Raw genomic sequence first — 17,903 nt, 5'->3', positions numbered from 1 at the left:
CTTTCCTAGCTTACTGTGGAATGACGCTAATGCTTTGACAGTGCCAAATCCAGAGCCCCAGAGAACAGAACTGGTGGGAAAGGAAGAATGCAGAAAAATGAAGATTTGTGAAGAATGAAGAGATAATACCTCATGAGATTCAATCAGAACCCCCTACCCAGTAGCAAAAGAATGATGCCAGTCATGAAACAAAAAGATGTTCAAGGGAAAACTGGAGGGAATATGTATTAAGTTTACAGAGGAGAGCCATGTATAGTTTGATAGTCTTTGGACATATCTGTTGTTTTGAAATGATGTCCCATCAACAGTCTTGGAGCTGTAAGATGAAGGTATGGTGTTTATAACCCTAAACTCTAGTGTATGACATAAGGCAGAACAAAACTCCTAAAACAAAGTCCAGCCTATCCCCAGTGTAAACGTAAAACCCTTGAAAATTAGGACTATAACTGACAATACTTTAAACCTTAAGTTTGTACATACTCTAATTGATCTTCATTATAAAGCATATTTCTTGTTGAACTATGCAAAGAATATTGTACCTACTGCAGGTTTGGCATCAGTTTTATTATGATCAGTATTTCTGATTCTCAGGTAGGCACTTGTTCTTTTTTTCCCAATCTAGGTGACTACATGGATTGGCTTTGCATTGAAAAGCTCTCAGATGCAGTGTTGTTTCTTATGGCTCTGGTGTTCACCTGAAAAAGTGGCTAATTTAAACCATTTAACCTTTTTTTATTTTTATTTTGGTGGTCCCCTTTGGTTCCTGACCTAGGCCTTTTTGCAATTTTGTTCTTTGACCCACTCCCTATGGTGAGTTGATTTTGGGGAAATGGGGCACTGCATCCCTGCATCCAACATATAGATCCAGCATTTTAAGGCAATGTGGAAAATTGGTCTTTCTAGATATAACTTTTTGATATTCTTATGCAAAGTGCAGTAACCACAGCTCTTACACCAAAGTGTATAGTAGGCTGCATCCACTGCCACTTAACTCCTTTCTTTTATTTGACTTTAGTGATCTGACATTTAGTAGTCATAAATTTATGCAGAGGAGCTGTGCCTTCTGGGAGGAGATTTGTCAACTCGCACATCTCACTTTCCTTCACGACTGATAGAATTGCTGTGGCTTATCATGTTGACCACTGTTGTTACTCATTGGTGCTACAAGTACATTCCTTCACAAAGAGTCATCTCTTTTGCTTTTGTGTGTCCTGTTTCTCTGCTGTGTTTGACTGTGCTTGGCATAGCACAGTCCAAACAAAATTAGGACATCCAGCACACTAGTTTCTTGGTCTGTGACATAGACTACAGCTATCTAGAGCCAATTTTCTAAACTCATTTTATTTTACCATTTTGAGAATGAATACCTGGAAATTGACAGCTGTGTCAGTTGGAGACATGATGCTTGTTTGTTTGCCTTGAGTAAGATAGCTTCTCCGCATGATGCTCTCTTTTTCCTTTTTTTTTTAAAATTTAACACTCTTAATGAAAGTTTAAAAAAAAACACATTTTGAAGGCATAAAATTACACAGGTGCCACTTCATAAACATTCTGCACACCTAAGCATTTTGTTCATTCTTTTGTCAAGAAGAAATAGTGAGTGAGAGTACAACATAAAAAAGGGCTGACCTGGCTTGCCTTGCCTAGGGAATGAAATGCTATAGCTGATTATTACAGCTAACTATGATGGGAGGACCACCAGGGTAGTGACAACTGATGTAGCTGCCTCCGGGGTGAGACAAAGGTTTACATATTACACAAGCAATTTAGATGTTTTCTAAACATGTTGCCAAGACAGTGGGAGTTGGCAGCTCTTTCCTTGTTTAGGTTTTCTTTTTTCATCTTTTATTCTGCTCTCTCCTTGTTACCCCTCCAACTGTTGAATTTTGCATGGATTTTTGTGTAAACTGGGAAAAAGTGTGGGGACAAGGAGCAAAAAGCATGGACTAAAGTGCTCGGCCCTCTATGAACTGTGAGTGAGCTAATAAATTCTTTCAGCCACTCAGTGTAGCATTCACGGATGTCCCCCAAAGATTACACACACAAATCACTGCACAATGGAGGCCACCAGGAGGGCCTGGGCATCACAGGGGCCCCCGACCCTGAGGACAAGCGCAAATAACTAAGCTGCAGAGAAGACGGGGCAAAGGCGGGAGTTATAGAGGAGGTGCAACTCTACCCAGAGTCAAATGCTTTATAATAGTTGGTAATGGTGTGTACAAGGAGGTTGTTGGAGGTGTGAAGCAAAACAGGCAAGGACAGAGGAAGAAAGAATGACAGAATAGCAGGGGAGTGACAGGGAATGTGATGGATAAATTAAAAAAAGGGGATTAGAGAAAAATTAAAGTGGGTGGGAGGGGGATAGGTGAGTAGGAGTTGCAGTGGTCTTGGTGATGATGAAGATGGCCAAGGGGGGTGATTCCAACCCCAGAAGTGGGACGTAATTAACTCCTGAATCTTTTGTGTTTTCTCATCTGACTGCAGGGTGGAGATGAAAGGGGTCTGCTAAGCTTGGCATTCCACCCCAATTACAAGAAGAATGGCAAGCTCTACGTCTCCTACACCACCAACCAGGAGCGCTGGGCTATTGGACCACACGACCACATTCTCCGTGTGGTTGAATACACCGTTTCAAGGTAATGGGAGAAGTGTGTGCCAAATCTACCTTAAATAATGGTTTCTCAGTGTCTGAAACAAAACAACAAAACCTTGGTCGCTTCAGTCTGCACAGCATTAAACTGACCATATTTTTTTAACATTTGTGGATTACTATAGACTGGATTAGACTGGATATGTATTTGTGCACATATTGAACCAAAATTTATTTTAAGGTATCAGTATTCCCAAAAAGAAGAAAAAAATGTTTGTAATTTGCAGGAATTAAGGTTGGAGAAAATTCTTGCTTCTTGCTGTTTTTTTTTTTTTTTTTTTCATGTAATAACTGAATAATTAAATGATACAGTTTGCAAAAGTGAGGGTTTTTAATGCAATAAGAGAAATAAACACAAAAAGAGATTAAACTGAAACCTTGTGATCACAGAATCCTGGAGGGATTATTATTATTCGCTGTTCTGAATGTTATTTGATACATTTTTGTTAATCACTGTAAAGTTCAAAGGCACAGTGAGTATTTTATAGATGCAATACCTGCTGTCTTATGGGGACTGAGAATGTAGATCAAATGAGCTCCTTGCATTTTACTAAATGTGATGGGTGTTTATGTGCAACATTCAACATGATGCCTGTTGCTATGTCAACACCTTACACTCCCTTCACAATGGCCTGTGATTAAGAAAACAATTTTTTCTCACGAATGTTTCACGTTTAAGTGTTGCATTTTAATTTGCAAAATCACAGTTGTATGTTTGACTTAATGATCTAATCTTAATTATGTTGGCATGCAGTCATGGTGACTGCATTGTAATATTCCTTAATTTCAGGGTTCAATAGAGAAATGACAGTTAAAGTATTTGATGGTAGTTTAGGAGAATTATTTTTTTCCTTTGGCAAGCTGCTTTTTATAAATTGCAGTACTACCTTAAATAACATGTCATGAAATATTTGTTGCTGCTACTGTGAAGCCAAATCCTCACTTTTCACTTGAAATTGTGCAACATTCTGAACCCTGTGTTACATCTTCAGAGTTCAGTCTTTGCCTTAATGAGGTAGTGAATTAGATCTAGACGACATGTCTCCAGACAATAAACATCTGACTTAGTTAATGTTGTTTTGTATGTCATGTCAGCGTTTCTAATCCACACCTTGGAATTATTTTACCAAATAACACAACTGTTTTTTAAAGTAAGATGAGACAATCAGACTGTGTCCTCATTTATAACATCATGTCTTACATTGCATATTTCAGAATACTACATTGCATTTCTTCAGTAGTTTTTACCCAGTTCAAGATATAAATTCAGACCAGCTGGCAAATTAAGGTCACATAGCAGGACTATACTACAGTGTATGGCTTTGAATATTTATGCTACTATATGGAATGTAGGTATGGAAATGTTGTAGACACTTATTATAAGTATTAGTCACTTAGTTGTATGGCAACCTTAATTTGACAATGATGTTTTATATTTTACTCAGGAAAAACCCAAACCAGGTGGACACAAGGACAGTCCGAGTGTTAATGGAAGTGGCAGAGTTGCACAGAAAGCACTTAGGAGGCCAACTGCTCTTCAGCCCTGATGGGCTGTTGCACATCATCCTGGGAGATGGCATGATCACCCTGGATGACATGGAGGAAATGGATGGACTCAGGTGGGACAACAACTCAGAAGATTGTGTATGAATGTCAAAGTGCTTTTGTGTGTAACATCATGAAGTACACTTTCATTCGCATTCACCTTTATTTGTGTGTTTTGAATGCAGCGACTTTACAGGGTCTGTCCTAAGGGTAGATGTGGACACGGACTGCTGTACGTCACCCTATTCCATACCACAGAACAACCCATACTTCAACAGCACCAACCAGCCACCTGAAATTTTTGCCCATGGATTACATGACCCAGGCAGGTGAGTGGAATATTTGATGTGAAATAATATGTAACTGTTTTTCTTGGCAAAAATGATTGACTTTTCAGAACTGTGTTAGTATTGCTGATTTTTATAATTTTTTTTTTTTTTTTGTTCTATCAAAAAATCTGTAGCTTAAATAGTACTTGTACTATGCTGTTTTATTACTGTTGTTTTGTGGAAAGAGTTTCATAAACCTTTTCTAACTAACCACCTTGTACTTGGTTGTTGTCAAGACATCATTGCTGTTTCTCCTATATTCTGTATTGTAGGTGTGCAGTGGATCGGCTTCAGACGAACAATGGGAGTGTTCTTATCCTCTGCACAGATGCTAGTGGCAAAAACACATCTGCAGGACGAATACTTGAGATTACCAAGGGCAAAGATTATGGTGAGCTACAATTTCCAAGAGATTTTTCAGAAATGTTCACATTCATTTTTTTAGTTTGGACAGAGTTCATTATTTTGCAATATTATTGTAGCTCATGGTACAAGTATCTAAGTACAACTTTTGTTTGATGGCATTACATCATGGGAAAGAAATGAAAATCCATTAACCTCTTGGATAACCTTTCATATTTATTCTGCTAAAAATGACATCTGTTTGTATGAATGCCTTTCATTTTGTAAGAACATAATGTTTTTGAAACAAGTTCAAAAAAGTTTTTTGGTCGAATGCAGACAGTGAAGGTTAGATATAAAAATTATGTGATTTAAAAGGATCCCCCTCTTGTGGAGTGTACATCTGCCAAAAGAATGTGAGATTGTGTCCACAAGTAAGATTTAAAGCTGTCAGGAAGCATAACTGTCTAGATGATGGTTTACCATTGTTGAAAACACAGCGGAAAGGAGCCTAGTTCTTCTCACATTGAGAAAATAATCAACAACAGCAGTGCTTTGACAATACTTAGCCTACTTCTCAACATAAAAAACAAATTACTGCTATTAGTTCCAAATTACATTGGGCTGCTTATCTTTGCTGCAGTGCTTGTTGCTTTAGTTAACCAAATTGATCATTCAACCTTGATCTCTCACTCCATAGTGCTGGTTCTTGTCACAGACCAAGTCTCATATGGCTCGATGCCTGATTTAGCCAGTTACTCAAACTCTAAAGTGATTACTGTTGGAAATGAGCACACCAAGTCTTGGATCATAAATTTTTAAAGGCAGCAAACCTCCATTCATATTTTCCTTTGCCAAGGCAACTGTAATCCAAAAAATATGTCATGTTGCCTTGATATCAGATAGATTAAAAGATGAAATAAAAAATGCATGCATTCTCTTCCTATTTTGAGAAAGAATTATTAAGTTGGCTGCCATTTAAATCTTTCTGTCCTATTTAAATCAAGATCCACTCTTTTCTCATTCTTTTTATTAAAGTGATTGTCACTGAAGGGAACCATGCAAGTATTTTATCCAAAGGAGTACTGACAAAATTAAGTCAACTTGGTTTACCCTTTTGAATCCAACACAAAGAATATTTATTATAGATGTAAATTATAATAAGAACTTAAGTAAATCATAAGATTACAATCCCTGAAAAATTGAGATTGATGAATATTTTGATTAATACGTTGTATCTCAGTGGGATGGTGTTAAACTATGTCTGTTGATGGGTGATGCATGGACTATATGTATGGGTGACCAACAGTTGGACAGTATGAACTATAAGGCGTGCCTAAAGACTGTTACCTCTTTGTCACTCCATAGAAAATGAGCCCTCTATCTATGACCTGCAGTCCAGTGGAGGAGCACCACCTGTAGGAGGTTTCATCTACAGGGGGTGCCAGTCTAGAAGACTGTATGGCAGTTATGTGTTTGGAGATAAAAATGGGTAAGATAAAGAACTGACTGTTAAAGCAGTACTGATGAATAATGTGGACAGAACATTAAGTTGTTGTAGGTTGTGAAATCTTAATATCCCTTGCATACTGAGCTGAGAAAGCTGGGCCCTACTTATTTTGAACAGAATATAGTGGCTTCATCCTGTTGGTGTTCAAATTCATTTGATGCATGAGGTATCAGAAACATCATCATTCTCATTGAGATCAACATGACTCTTCTTTCTCTTCTCACACTGAAAAATGTGTCCTCCACATCGGGATGTGCCAAAGTAAATACAGTGTTCCATGTGCTTGGGGAAAACAAGTTTTATGTTACTGTCACCACTACAGCACGGCTCATTCAGTGTAAATGGAAATAAGACATTTTGCCCTGTGCTGTTCACACTTTTCTTTGGTTTGTAATTCATCCTACTTTGCTGATGTCAAACATTGACGCTTGAGTAAACAGTGTAAGTAAATAGCACAGGGGAAGTACGCTATCAGGAGCTGGCACTGCATTTAAAACAATGTGCGGTCGGTTCATTCTGTGCCTCATTACAATTTGGGGGCATATTGTTGTGGCTAAGTGAAGGCTCCAGCATCATGTCTGTTTTGAAACTTCAAGCCAAGGTCATGAATAATACACTGTGGGACATGGAATGGAAAAATAAGAGGGGTCAGTGAACTATGTTATGACAAGTTGTGCTTGTTTCTAGATCTCAACTTGTAACCTGGCCAAATATAGCTGTAAATTAGTGCATTATACTTCTGAAACAATGGCTGCAGCGATTGACATACACTGTGCTTTGCTTGCCTCAGTAACCTGCGGATCCTCCAGAAGTCGACATTGTCCACATCAGCAAGTGGTGAACAGTGGCAGGAAAAAGCTCTGTGTCTGGGCTCAGCAGGCTCCTGTGGTTCTATGCTTGTGGGACACATCTTGGGTTTCGGAGAAGATGAACTAGGTTAGTAGGGCGGCGATATGAAACCTGCACAGCTATACAGATATTCTGTTTTCTGTCTCTTCTTGGATTCTCAGTCTTTTTTCTTTTGCCTTTGTTTTGTTCTGCCTTCCTTAGCCACGTGGGTGACAGCTACATATTTTCTGAAGTTAGTCTAAGGTTTTACAAGATGAACATTTGACAGCCTGTTGACTTTAAATGACAGATGTCAAAACTATGGAAAATCATGACTTAGTTTGTTATATCTTCATTTTTGGTTCATACATTTACATCATGGTGTCAAATTTTCAACTTATTTAACAAGACGTAATATTTTACCCTAACACAGGGCAAATGGTAGAGACAGAAAATCTAAGAAACTTGCAAAATCTAGCCAACAGGGAGTGACATTTAGAAATTAATATTTCGTCTATGGCACATTCTCCAAAAGCACACTAAATTGTGCATTCTTCCTATGAGATTTATTGGCGCTTTAGTATTGATATTCCAAAGAACCTTTTACTGCCATCTGACTTAGAAGGCTGTGTTTTCAATGGGCAGAGAGATGTGATACTGTTTACCTGTAGAGCTGCCGCATCATAATACAATGGGGTGAGCTGAGGTGAGCAGGCTAATCTGATACAGAACAGATTTTACAAGTTCGACCCCCACCAGACACTCACAAAATTATTAACTCAGCTCGGGTGTTTCTGATTAAAATGAACACATGATGTGGATCAGCCATCAAAAATGTGTGATCACAGTTCTTGCCAGGTCTGATGAGGTATTTAAAGATTCCTGCATTTGATCATCATCTGCAAGTGGTGCAAGAACCATTGAAGGGGATGGGCATGTGTCCCAAAGTATGGTCCCCACAGACACATGTTTACAATTTGTGCCCTTATGGAATTTTCTTGCGGGCTTGTTCCTCATTAAATTATCTGCCTGGTTCCCAGTCATGAGTATCCAATTGTCCCATTAAAGTATTTCTTAAAGTCCTGTGGCAAGTGCAGCATTGCAGAAGTTTTTGCTGCATTCATTCTCCTCGTCTTGTTGTATCTTGTGTTTTCTCCTTTTTTCCTTTCCTCATTTTTTTTTTCCCCACTTTTTCCTTCTTTTTCAGGTGAAGTCTACATATTGGCAAGTAGTAAAAGCATGGCGCAGTCACACAGTGGGAAACTCTACAAGCTGGTGGACCCCAAAAGGTACAATTAAGGAGTACAGTTTTTTTTTTCTTTTTTCTTTTGGTTAGTAGATGGGTCTCAATTCAGTAAGCACATGATCCTACTCTACTTGTACATGCCACTTAACAGACTCCAACAATCTACCCCAATGTCACTTTCCCCCGTTTCATGCTTGTTTTCTTTTCTGGTGAGGCTAAAATAATCCCACATTCATCACACAAGATTAGACAGTCAACCCACCTTCTGCAGCAACCACTCTATACCTCACATTGTAAATCTGTGAGGTATTTTCTTTTTCAATTTTCTGCTTAACACTTCACTACTTACTGCGGTGACCAGAATCTTTATGCCTTTCAACAAGTCGTCAGATCCCCACCTGCCTTGGCCAAAACAAATGCTGAACAGTACCTGGAGACTACCCCTAGCATTTCAAAATGTTAGCGTAACGTATTGCTAAAAGCAACATCAACTGGCTTGCAATGTCTACCTTTGAAACTATTGCCGGCTGGTTATTTTCAGAGGATCTGATAGCAGGGTAACAGGCAAACAGAAAGGCACCTTTATCACTATATTCTGTTTAAGAACATGTACAAACATATGCACATGTCCATATATATATAAATGCACTGGACATTTTATTAATAATTATCTTGATAGACTTAAATATTTCTGCATCACACACATCCCTCTTTCTTCTAATGGTGCAATCCAGTGCATTTCTGCCTAGTCTAATGCCCTAATGAGCTAATGTTAAGCAACTGCAATGTGTGGAGAACATGAGTGTGAGTTCAACTTTGTAATTTGAATGTGTGTGTCACTGTGTCATAATGCTTACCATATGCATCAGAGCATTAGAAATTATTCAGATAGTGATGGATCTATAAACTGTTTGTGCAAAGCCAAGTACATGTGAAAAACATTTGTCACTCAAGACCAGAAAATATTCAGACAGGGAATGTATTCACCCCACACGATACAGCAGGGATGTATAAGCTTTTCTGTCTGATATATTACCCTTGCAGCAAAGAAATCATGGCAAACATAAGCAGGCCTTGTAATTCAAAAAATGCTTCTTATGGTTTCAAGCCCTCACATTTCTGCCTATCATCTTATCAGAACATTTGCAGGAAGTTGAGAGAGTGAGATCCTGCAGTTAGTCCTGGCTCCTTAGGTCAGAAAGAGATTTTAACTTAATGAATGCACAGGAAAAATCCCAGTGTAAGAATATTTCTTTAGGCTAGGTCAGATTTGATTAAGGCAGATAACGTAAGAGAAAGAGACTTTAACTTAGTGAATTTGCATGCCTTCGAATCACAACAGAAATATATCCGCAGCTGATTATTCCTGGGTGACGACAATACCACCCAGGCAATCAGTTACACTACAGATGTTTCAAAGGGGCCCTGGTGGCTTTCTCCATATTTATGTTTTCTGGCATAGCTGCTGGATGCATTTCTCCCAAAGAACAATTCTTTCCACCATCAACTTGACTTGTTTAGTCTGTGCAGACCCTGTGGTGTTAGAGTCCTGACTCCTAATACATTCTGGCTTCATTATTAGGATCTTGTTACAGAGAGGCTGGAGAGGGAGTGACAGGGGAGTAAATGGGGTAGCTAACGTGTCTGACCTCAGTTACATTATCAAGTCTGGTGGTCCTCCTCTTTTTCTTCTCCATACTGCAGGGACATCTGGACCCTAAAGCCCTCTCGGAAAGAGGTTTGTTTCAGAATATGGTGGTTTTTGTGGTCCAGCATAGCATCTAGTACTGTGTTTTAATCATCTGTGTGTTTGGGAACATAGAGGGGGGGAAAAGAGGAACTGTTAGGGAAAGTGGTAAAGGCTTACAGGGAAACATCAGCCATAAAATCCCTCAGCAGTGTTTGTGTAAACATGTCCTCGCCAGATTACTTCAGTTCAAGGTATTTGTTTGTCAGTTGGAGTACCCCTCCAATAATAAATAGGCCACCATGCATTTTGAAACATTCTGGATGTGTGGTGTGAGGGTGTATGTGAGAAAGTGAGACAGGGAGTAGGAAAGGGCTTGTTCATGGTATAGCAGTGGAATAGAAATATTTCCAGTAATACTGTCCCTTTGTGGTGACCTCAAGATGTTTTTGGAAACTCTGAGTCATTATTAAATGGACCTTCCAGCTCTAGATGTACTTCACCATATAGCTCAAATATTAAAATTGCATCAATGCATGTGTGTTTTATTCCTTTAGCACCTTACAATCAAAAGACAATTCAGAGTATTACATAAAATAGCTTAAGTCCTTATAAAAAAAGGGAATATGATTCAAAGAGTGTAATATGTAAATAATCTAATGTCAGAAAATGTAATTTTATAAGGTCTTATATTGTTGTTGCTTATCATCTTACTTACTTACTTTCTTTATGAGCAAAGAAGTAGCCCTCATACTGAAAAACTTCAGTTTGATTGTGGTTTACTCATATACATCAGGTATTCATGAGCCAATTTTGCTACTTTTCAGTCTCATTAAGTCTGTATGAAGTACCATTTCATAATCTGTCTACACTTAATCATTTTGCCAGTGACAAATAATACTAAGAAGGGGTCTTTTTTTTTATTGAGAAAAAAACATAACAAATATATTATGATACAACACAAGGGATTTGTTTGTGCTCCTGTGTGTGTATATATAAAGCACACCATGGGAACTTTATATTAAAGTTACATGTTTGTTGTATCATAAGGCACATGTGGTCCCCAGTCCATGTTTGGGCAGAATCTACTGTACCTTCTTCCAGTTGATCTGGCAACATCCTCTGACCATCTGACCCCCTGCTGCTTTCTAGTGTAAAATGGCTTTCAGACCCCGTTCACAAAGAAGGGAAGGCTGTATTATGATGGTTTTTTTACATGTTCAGGTTTTGTCAACTTCAGTGAACAGTGAATTTCAAATTTGGTCCTGGGATCTTTTTTATGAATTGCATTAGCTATAGCAGTCACACATCACAGGTTGTGCAGGCAAATAGGTCTGTGGGTGCTTATTTGTAGATGTATTTATCTGTATGTGTACTTTTGTGTTTTCTGCATACAGATATAAACTGTGTGGGTGGTGAGTACATGTGAACATGCACATCTTTGAGACTGTGTGAGCGTGTGGTAGCTCCCAGCATGCTGCAAGAGAAAGCTCTTTCTTTATTTTCCTATCCCTTCTAAATCTTCCAATATCACTGCTGTGGTCCTCCCCTTGACAAAGCTTTTGCCAGCCCTGCTGAATAGCTCTGGCTCCTACAATACACAGTAAATTTCTTGCACAATTAAAACAAGGACTGAAGCTACAAAAGAAACCCCCAAACAATGGAGTTGGATGACAAAACAGCAAAAGAGACCACACTGGGCCATTTGATTAAGCCATTGTTAGGATGCACAATGTACACCACTCCACAGTGCTTTTCTCACATATACTTCATGTCAGTCAAACAGTCCCTGCAAGCCAACAAGCTAAACACACACTGACAAATGTAATAAATAAACAGATCAGGAACAAATTTGAGGCAGAGCATCCACACTGCTCCTATGGCCAAGGCCTGAATAGTTGTTAAGATATGTTTATGTTGGGACAGAAGGGAGGACAGACTTTCACAGAATGACAGTTCTAACCTTAATCAACCTTTCTTTGCACCCATGAAATCCTGTAACCATGCCCATTGCTCAGCCTACTTTATTTTTATTTTCATTATGATGTTATCTTCAACTTATGCAACTCTCATTTTTGTCATCTGTCTATGTAGCTACTTGTGTGTGAGCACTGTTGCTCTTCTCCTACTCCCTCGCTCTCACACATACGCCACCCCTCCCAAAGTTGATAAATTCCCACAGTGGCTGTTGACCCAGCTGCCTTTGTCAAGTGGCGCTACCAGCAGGTGCTGTTTTCACAGCCACCCTGGCAGTCGTACAGACTGTTTAGTAGTGCTGCTGACCCCTGCCTGCTATTAACAGTGTTAGTTACAGACCTCCCAAACCCCCAGGGACTCTTACTCTTTCTCTCTCTTCCACTCTTTCTGTTTGCTTCCCTCCTTCGCGCTTTTTTAACTACATGCAGCCTGCAACAACAAAAGCCAGCACGGATGGAGTCTGGAGTTGGGTGCTGATGGGAGCATGGGAATCAACACGCCCCAACCTCCATCCTGCAAATTTAAAGCAACTTTAACACACACATTCAAGTCTAGCTTCAAACTAGGATGCACACACATAAATAAATAGTTTTTTATCATACATTTTGATTACGGTTATTCATCCATCAACAGTTCTTACTGAAAGCTGAAATCTGTCCCCTTTTATACAATAATATATGATATATATATATATATATGTAATATTTATGTTTTAATTTGTTTCAATATTTTTACGTTTTCTTTATTAAGGTCAGAACACAGCATCTATGTGAATTTACAATCGACTATCCAGAAGGATATGCACCATTACATACATACAATTCAAAAAGTCTGGACATTATTTCCCCCTGGTTTGAATTAGAAAGCATGTCCAAACCTTTGACTATTAGTGTAATACAGTTTTACAGTATTATGGTAAAATTAAGACATTACTACTGTAAGTGATGACCTTGGTTGTAGGGCTCAACTTCTATCTAATTTTGGTTTCTGCTGCTGACCATTTGCTCTCCAGCTGTATTAGACGAAACCTGTCCTCATATGGATTAAGCATTACTTATACATACACTCACACACAGTGACCTCACTACTCACGCTCTTAGCCCTTATACCTCTGCCGGAGTCCAGTTACCATCCCCGTGTGTGAAAGTGTGTGCCTTTCTATGGCCAGAAAATTGTGTTGCCTCTTTGGCTGTGTAGCTTAGTAAAACAGCATTCTTTACACATCTATATTCCTCCTTTTCTGTCTTTCACAAAAGCACACACAGACAAGTGTGTGTGTGTGTGGGCTAGTGGGCAACAGGCGCTAACAGACGCTTCACATTTGAACTTGATTACGCACTCGCTGTATTATTTCCAGATTTGTCGAGCGTGATATGAAATAATTCTGTTTCAGCCCATTTGCTGATGTGCGTGTCTGGATGTTTGTCTTAATACGGAACGATCACAATATGTCTCTTTGGTGTTCAGACTTTACGCATGTGGTGTGGAGATGGCTGCGCTTGTGTGGGTCTACATTTTCCAAGTTATGATTGTATCTGCGGGAGTCCTGTTTTAACACTATGCATTATATTGTTCTTCAAGTAGACAGTATTTGAGGAAAACAAAACAATAAAACAGTCACATTTAGCATTGGTACTATCTGTGCTGTATAGTGTAATCCATCTAGAATCGTAGCTTTATTACATACGATGAACTCAATTATACTTTGAAGCTGCTAAACCAGTAATGATAAATTGGATAAGAAAAATTACACAAATTATGAAGATATAAACAAATTTTTTTATTATTTAAAATTGCTGTTTGTTATGAAGTCTGGCATGTCATAATCTGAGTCTAATAAAGACGTAAAGACAGCAGATTTGTTGGCCTTGTTGGACTATTTGAAATAAAACAAATTAAATTAAACAAATGACTGCAGCTATCACAGTGCATCAGAAGAATGTGTTAGATGTCATATAAACAAATGATTGTAGCCATTCATAGTTTATTTTTTTATAGTGTATTGAAGAGTTGGATTTTTTTTTTCTGTTACTGCTTTGTTTATTGGTTAGCAGGATATGTTTAGAAAGTTATGAACTGCTTTGTATGAAACAACCTGTGGATAATGGAGAACTCATTTCTGCTTTGGACATAAAAACTGGACAAATACAGTACAGTGCAGGTAGAATTTGAACAGGCATAAGTCGTGCATGCAGTTAATCACTGAGCCGCTGTATAACGACACACCCTTATTTCTCACTTGTCTTTTGAAAAATCAAAGTGATATTTTCATAAGAAGCTCATTAGCTTCTATTGTGAGGTTGCTGTTATGTCATATATATGTATTATTACTTTGTCAGGGAGTGACTTTATTGAAAAACACTGAGCAATAATATTAAATTAATGTCACGCAATGCTTTTGTCCTCCACTTACTGATTTTCCCTCCTGCTTTGTAACAACTGTTGCAGGCCTCATGCCCCCAAGGAGTGCCAGCGTCAGGTGGAGCCTCCAGAGCTGCTGATGACAGCTTGTTCTAGACACTGTAAGAATGGGCACTGCACTCCTACTGGGAAGTGCTGCTGCAACCCCAACTGGGAGGGACCCTTCTGCCGTATTGGTGAGTGCATATTAGTCCATTTGTGTCTACTGTTTTTGGGACCGTAACATCTGGACAGAAAATGTGTTGACCCTTTCCAGACGTTTCAGAACATGATCTTGTGTTATTTTGTGTTATCTTTCTTACTTTGCTTTTGACCAGTTGTGTTTTCCTCTTCCCCTCTTGGTGATGCAGCCAAATGCGAACCAGCCTGCCGCAATGGAGGAGTGTGTATAGAGCCCAACAAGTGCCTGTGCAAGAGTGGCTACTCTGGAGCCCAGTGTGAGAAGAGCGAGCGGGGCATGCCCAATGACCAGGAGAAAGACGGCATACTGGACCACATCATTTACATGACCTCGTATCTCCTAGACCTAACCAGCTACATCGTATAGGGGTACGCAGAGGGGGGCTGTTCCCCACCGTCATCCTCCAATTGACACAAATCTACCTACCACCACCAGCAAACTCTAACGAGGTGTCCTTAATATGGCCTCTTAATTTTCCTCACACCCACACAAGCATGTACACATTCACACAAATACATACACACAATCCCAGTAGGCTGCTTTTCATCCACATCACCATAGCATACCCTTCCTCTTTTCGTCTATAAGCTACTTGCTCTTGAACACTAGGCCTGGCATCCAAGCCGTGTTCACATTTCAGAGAGACCTGCAGACAGCAGCAAGGTGATTGACAAGCATGGCCAAGTTATGGAAGTCCCACTAAGACATTTTCACTCCCATTCAGAAAACACCTACACCTGACTGAGTCCACAGGAACAGAAACTCCAAAGGTACAGACCAATGTAACCCAAGACTCTGGATCCTTTCATCTGTTGCCTTACTCAAGCGTCCTTCCCCCCAGTTGATTGTTCAGATGTTCTCTAAGGATGCGAAATTGTGAGGAGTGGTGTGACTAAAGATTCAGTTTGTGCTCATGGTCCATTGAAAACTCAGCAAAAGAAATGTCTACATAGAGTACACAGACTTTGAAGGGACACTCTGAACTCCAGCTTCAGCTATAAAAAGCTGAGAAGTCTCTGTCACGGGTCACATCAAGCCCACAGTGCTATGTGCTAAACTATTCTAGACACACTAATACAAGAGAGATGAACCATGTTGTCTCACTTATGATGTTGTATTTAGTTTATGGGTACATCGTCATAAAACACTATAACACTATATCTGCATTGTTTTGCAAAATATTTGTTTGTACTGATTGTGTACTGATAGGATCTACAACAGAGGACTGTTATCTAACACAGAAACAGAAACGACTAAATGAAAACATTGTACTCTGTTAAAGCCGGTTTCATACAATCTGAATGGAGTTATTGGCTCCCATGCACTGTACTCATTTTTGTTTAATTCACTTTATTATTCAAAATTATTTTAAACATTTATTAAAAGCGCAATGAGAGTAGTTTCACACACACACTCACACACTATCACAGGTATGGTTGAACACACTCCTTTCATTGTCACACACTGAAACTGATCCTGAACTCAAAAGTGCAAAGGGAAGAGATAGCACGGTGATGTATATTTCCATTAGAGCTTACCTAAGTACTACTTAGCATTGCAAAAAAAATTATATAGCATTACTATTATCATAGAGGATGGTTTATTTTTTTAAGTGTAATAATATATGGGAGTGGTGTTTATAGAAAGCAGTTTTACACTAAGCTTGTCAGTTCATGCCATTTCATGTTTGTGTACTTATAGATATGCAGCTTTTAAGAAGAACGTGGATACATTTCTTTCTTTTTTTTTTTTTTTTTTTTTTTTTTTTTTTTTTTAATCCCAGTGTAAAAGTAAAGCATGTCTGTGCCTGCATAGAGTAATTTAGAGCAGTTGGCTGAGTCAATTTAATTCTGTTCCCTCACATGTGGTTTCATTACCACTGTCAGAAATGTGTCTCTCTTGTGAGATGATCAAAGATCCTGTCAGGCCACCAAGTCACTGTGGAAGCAGCTCCCAGTCAGAAGCAGATCTTATCTGCGGAGAGCCGATTTAAGATTAACCTGAGGATCTGTCTAATGGAGATAAGTCTGGAAAAAAAAAAAAAATGTTACACTCTCACAAGCGTCTGACTCCTCTGTGTAGTCAGAAAACACAGACTGGGGTTGTCTGGAGCCACACTGATGTGTTGGTTTCTTCAGATGCCGGGCTAAAGTTCAGACAGCATATATACATGCATGCCCATATTCCCTTAAACTAATAACTTATCTTAATAAAAACTACATTCGATGTTTCGCCTATATTTGATCTTTTTGGATCTTGACAGAACCATTGTGTTTATTATTTTGATTTCTCCCTAATTTTTATTTTTACAAAAAATGTCATTATTAATTGAGTTTCAGTGTCCATTAAATATGTATTTTCATGTCCCACCTCACTTGTGTTTGCTGAAATAAATCAAATCTACCTGGTCTAAATGAGTCAAAATGGAATTCATGCTGTAAAATGGAAAATTATAATTTTTAGCACTTAATGTGAAAGTTGCATTGTAGCTGCTGAGACAGCATGGTGTGAATAGAATAACCATTTCATTATTTAAGTAGTTACACAAATAAAATAATTATTTAAGTTCTCTGTTGTTTTTACCATTGTACTGTATTTGACATTTTTTTTATTCCTGTATTGTAAATAAAAGTAGGGATAACTTTGTTTCTCTTCAGAAATATCAATATGTCTATTAAAATTTATAGCATGTCTCAAATACTCGTCTCTTTTGTTTTGCTATTTGCTATTAGTTGTTCAGATGGTAAAGCTTTATTTCACATGGAATTAATGATTTTGCAATTATTTCCTAGAAAGAAATAATTTGGTGGTAAAGTAAAAAGAAATGACTCCATTTAAAATCAGTATCAATTCAGTATTCAGTTATTATTGGAAACACTTACTTTGCTCCTTTCATATGTTTGTATGAAACTTTGAATGTTTGGGGGTTTTTTTCATAAAAATATCTCATTTGTGAATATGTCTATGTCACAACACCCTCTTTCCCCATGTTTTCTCACTGTATGTACACTACTATCTAATAAATAATCAGAGAATGACATTTGAACCTCAAATTTTAGGAAATTATTTGATAAATACACTAGTAAATAAAGCATTACCAAATGGTTTCGACGTTAAATGCATAGGAACCTTGTTCTTTAGTCCCCGCTCCATACAGGGAATTGTCTCATTTCTGGTAAGTCAGCGG

At 38.4% G+C, this 17,903-nt stretch overlaps 1 protein-coding gene across 2 annotated transcripts in view; it reads left to right on the top strand.

The window, feature by feature from the left end:
- Positions 1-17,632, top strand: part of hhip (hedgehog interacting protein) — a 35,224-nt gene extending 17,592 nt beyond the window's left edge. For both annotated transcript variants that reach the window (XM_026302394.1, XM_026302395.1), the window contains exons 5-13: positions 2,485-2,636; positions 4,096-4,269; positions 4,381-4,524; positions 4,797-4,915; positions 6,235-6,358; positions 7,167-7,312; positions 8,412-8,493; positions 14,563-14,711; positions 14,886-17,632. In XM_026302394.1, coding sequence (XP_026158179.1) covers positions 2,485-2,636; positions 4,096-4,269; positions 4,381-4,524; positions 4,797-4,915; positions 6,235-6,358; positions 7,167-7,312; positions 8,412-8,493; positions 14,563-14,711; positions 14,886-15,082 — 1,287 coding nt within the window. In that variant the 3' untranslated portion in view covers positions 15,083-17,632. The remainder of the gene's footprint in view (positions 1-2,484; positions 2,637-4,095; positions 4,270-4,380; positions 4,525-4,796; positions 4,916-6,234; positions 6,359-7,166; positions 7,313-8,411; positions 8,494-14,562; positions 14,712-14,885) is intronic.
- The last annotated feature ends 271 nt before the right edge of the window (positions 17,633-17,903 follow it).

This window comes from Mastacembelus armatus, chromosome 1, assembly GCF_900324485.2.
Source record: "Mastacembelus armatus chromosome 1, fMasArm1.2, whole genome shotgun sequence".
NCBI lineage: Eukaryota > Metazoa > Chordata > Actinopteri > Synbranchiformes > Mastacembelidae > Mastacembelus > Mastacembelus armatus.
This window is presented reverse-complemented; position numbering and strand designations above follow the sequence as displayed.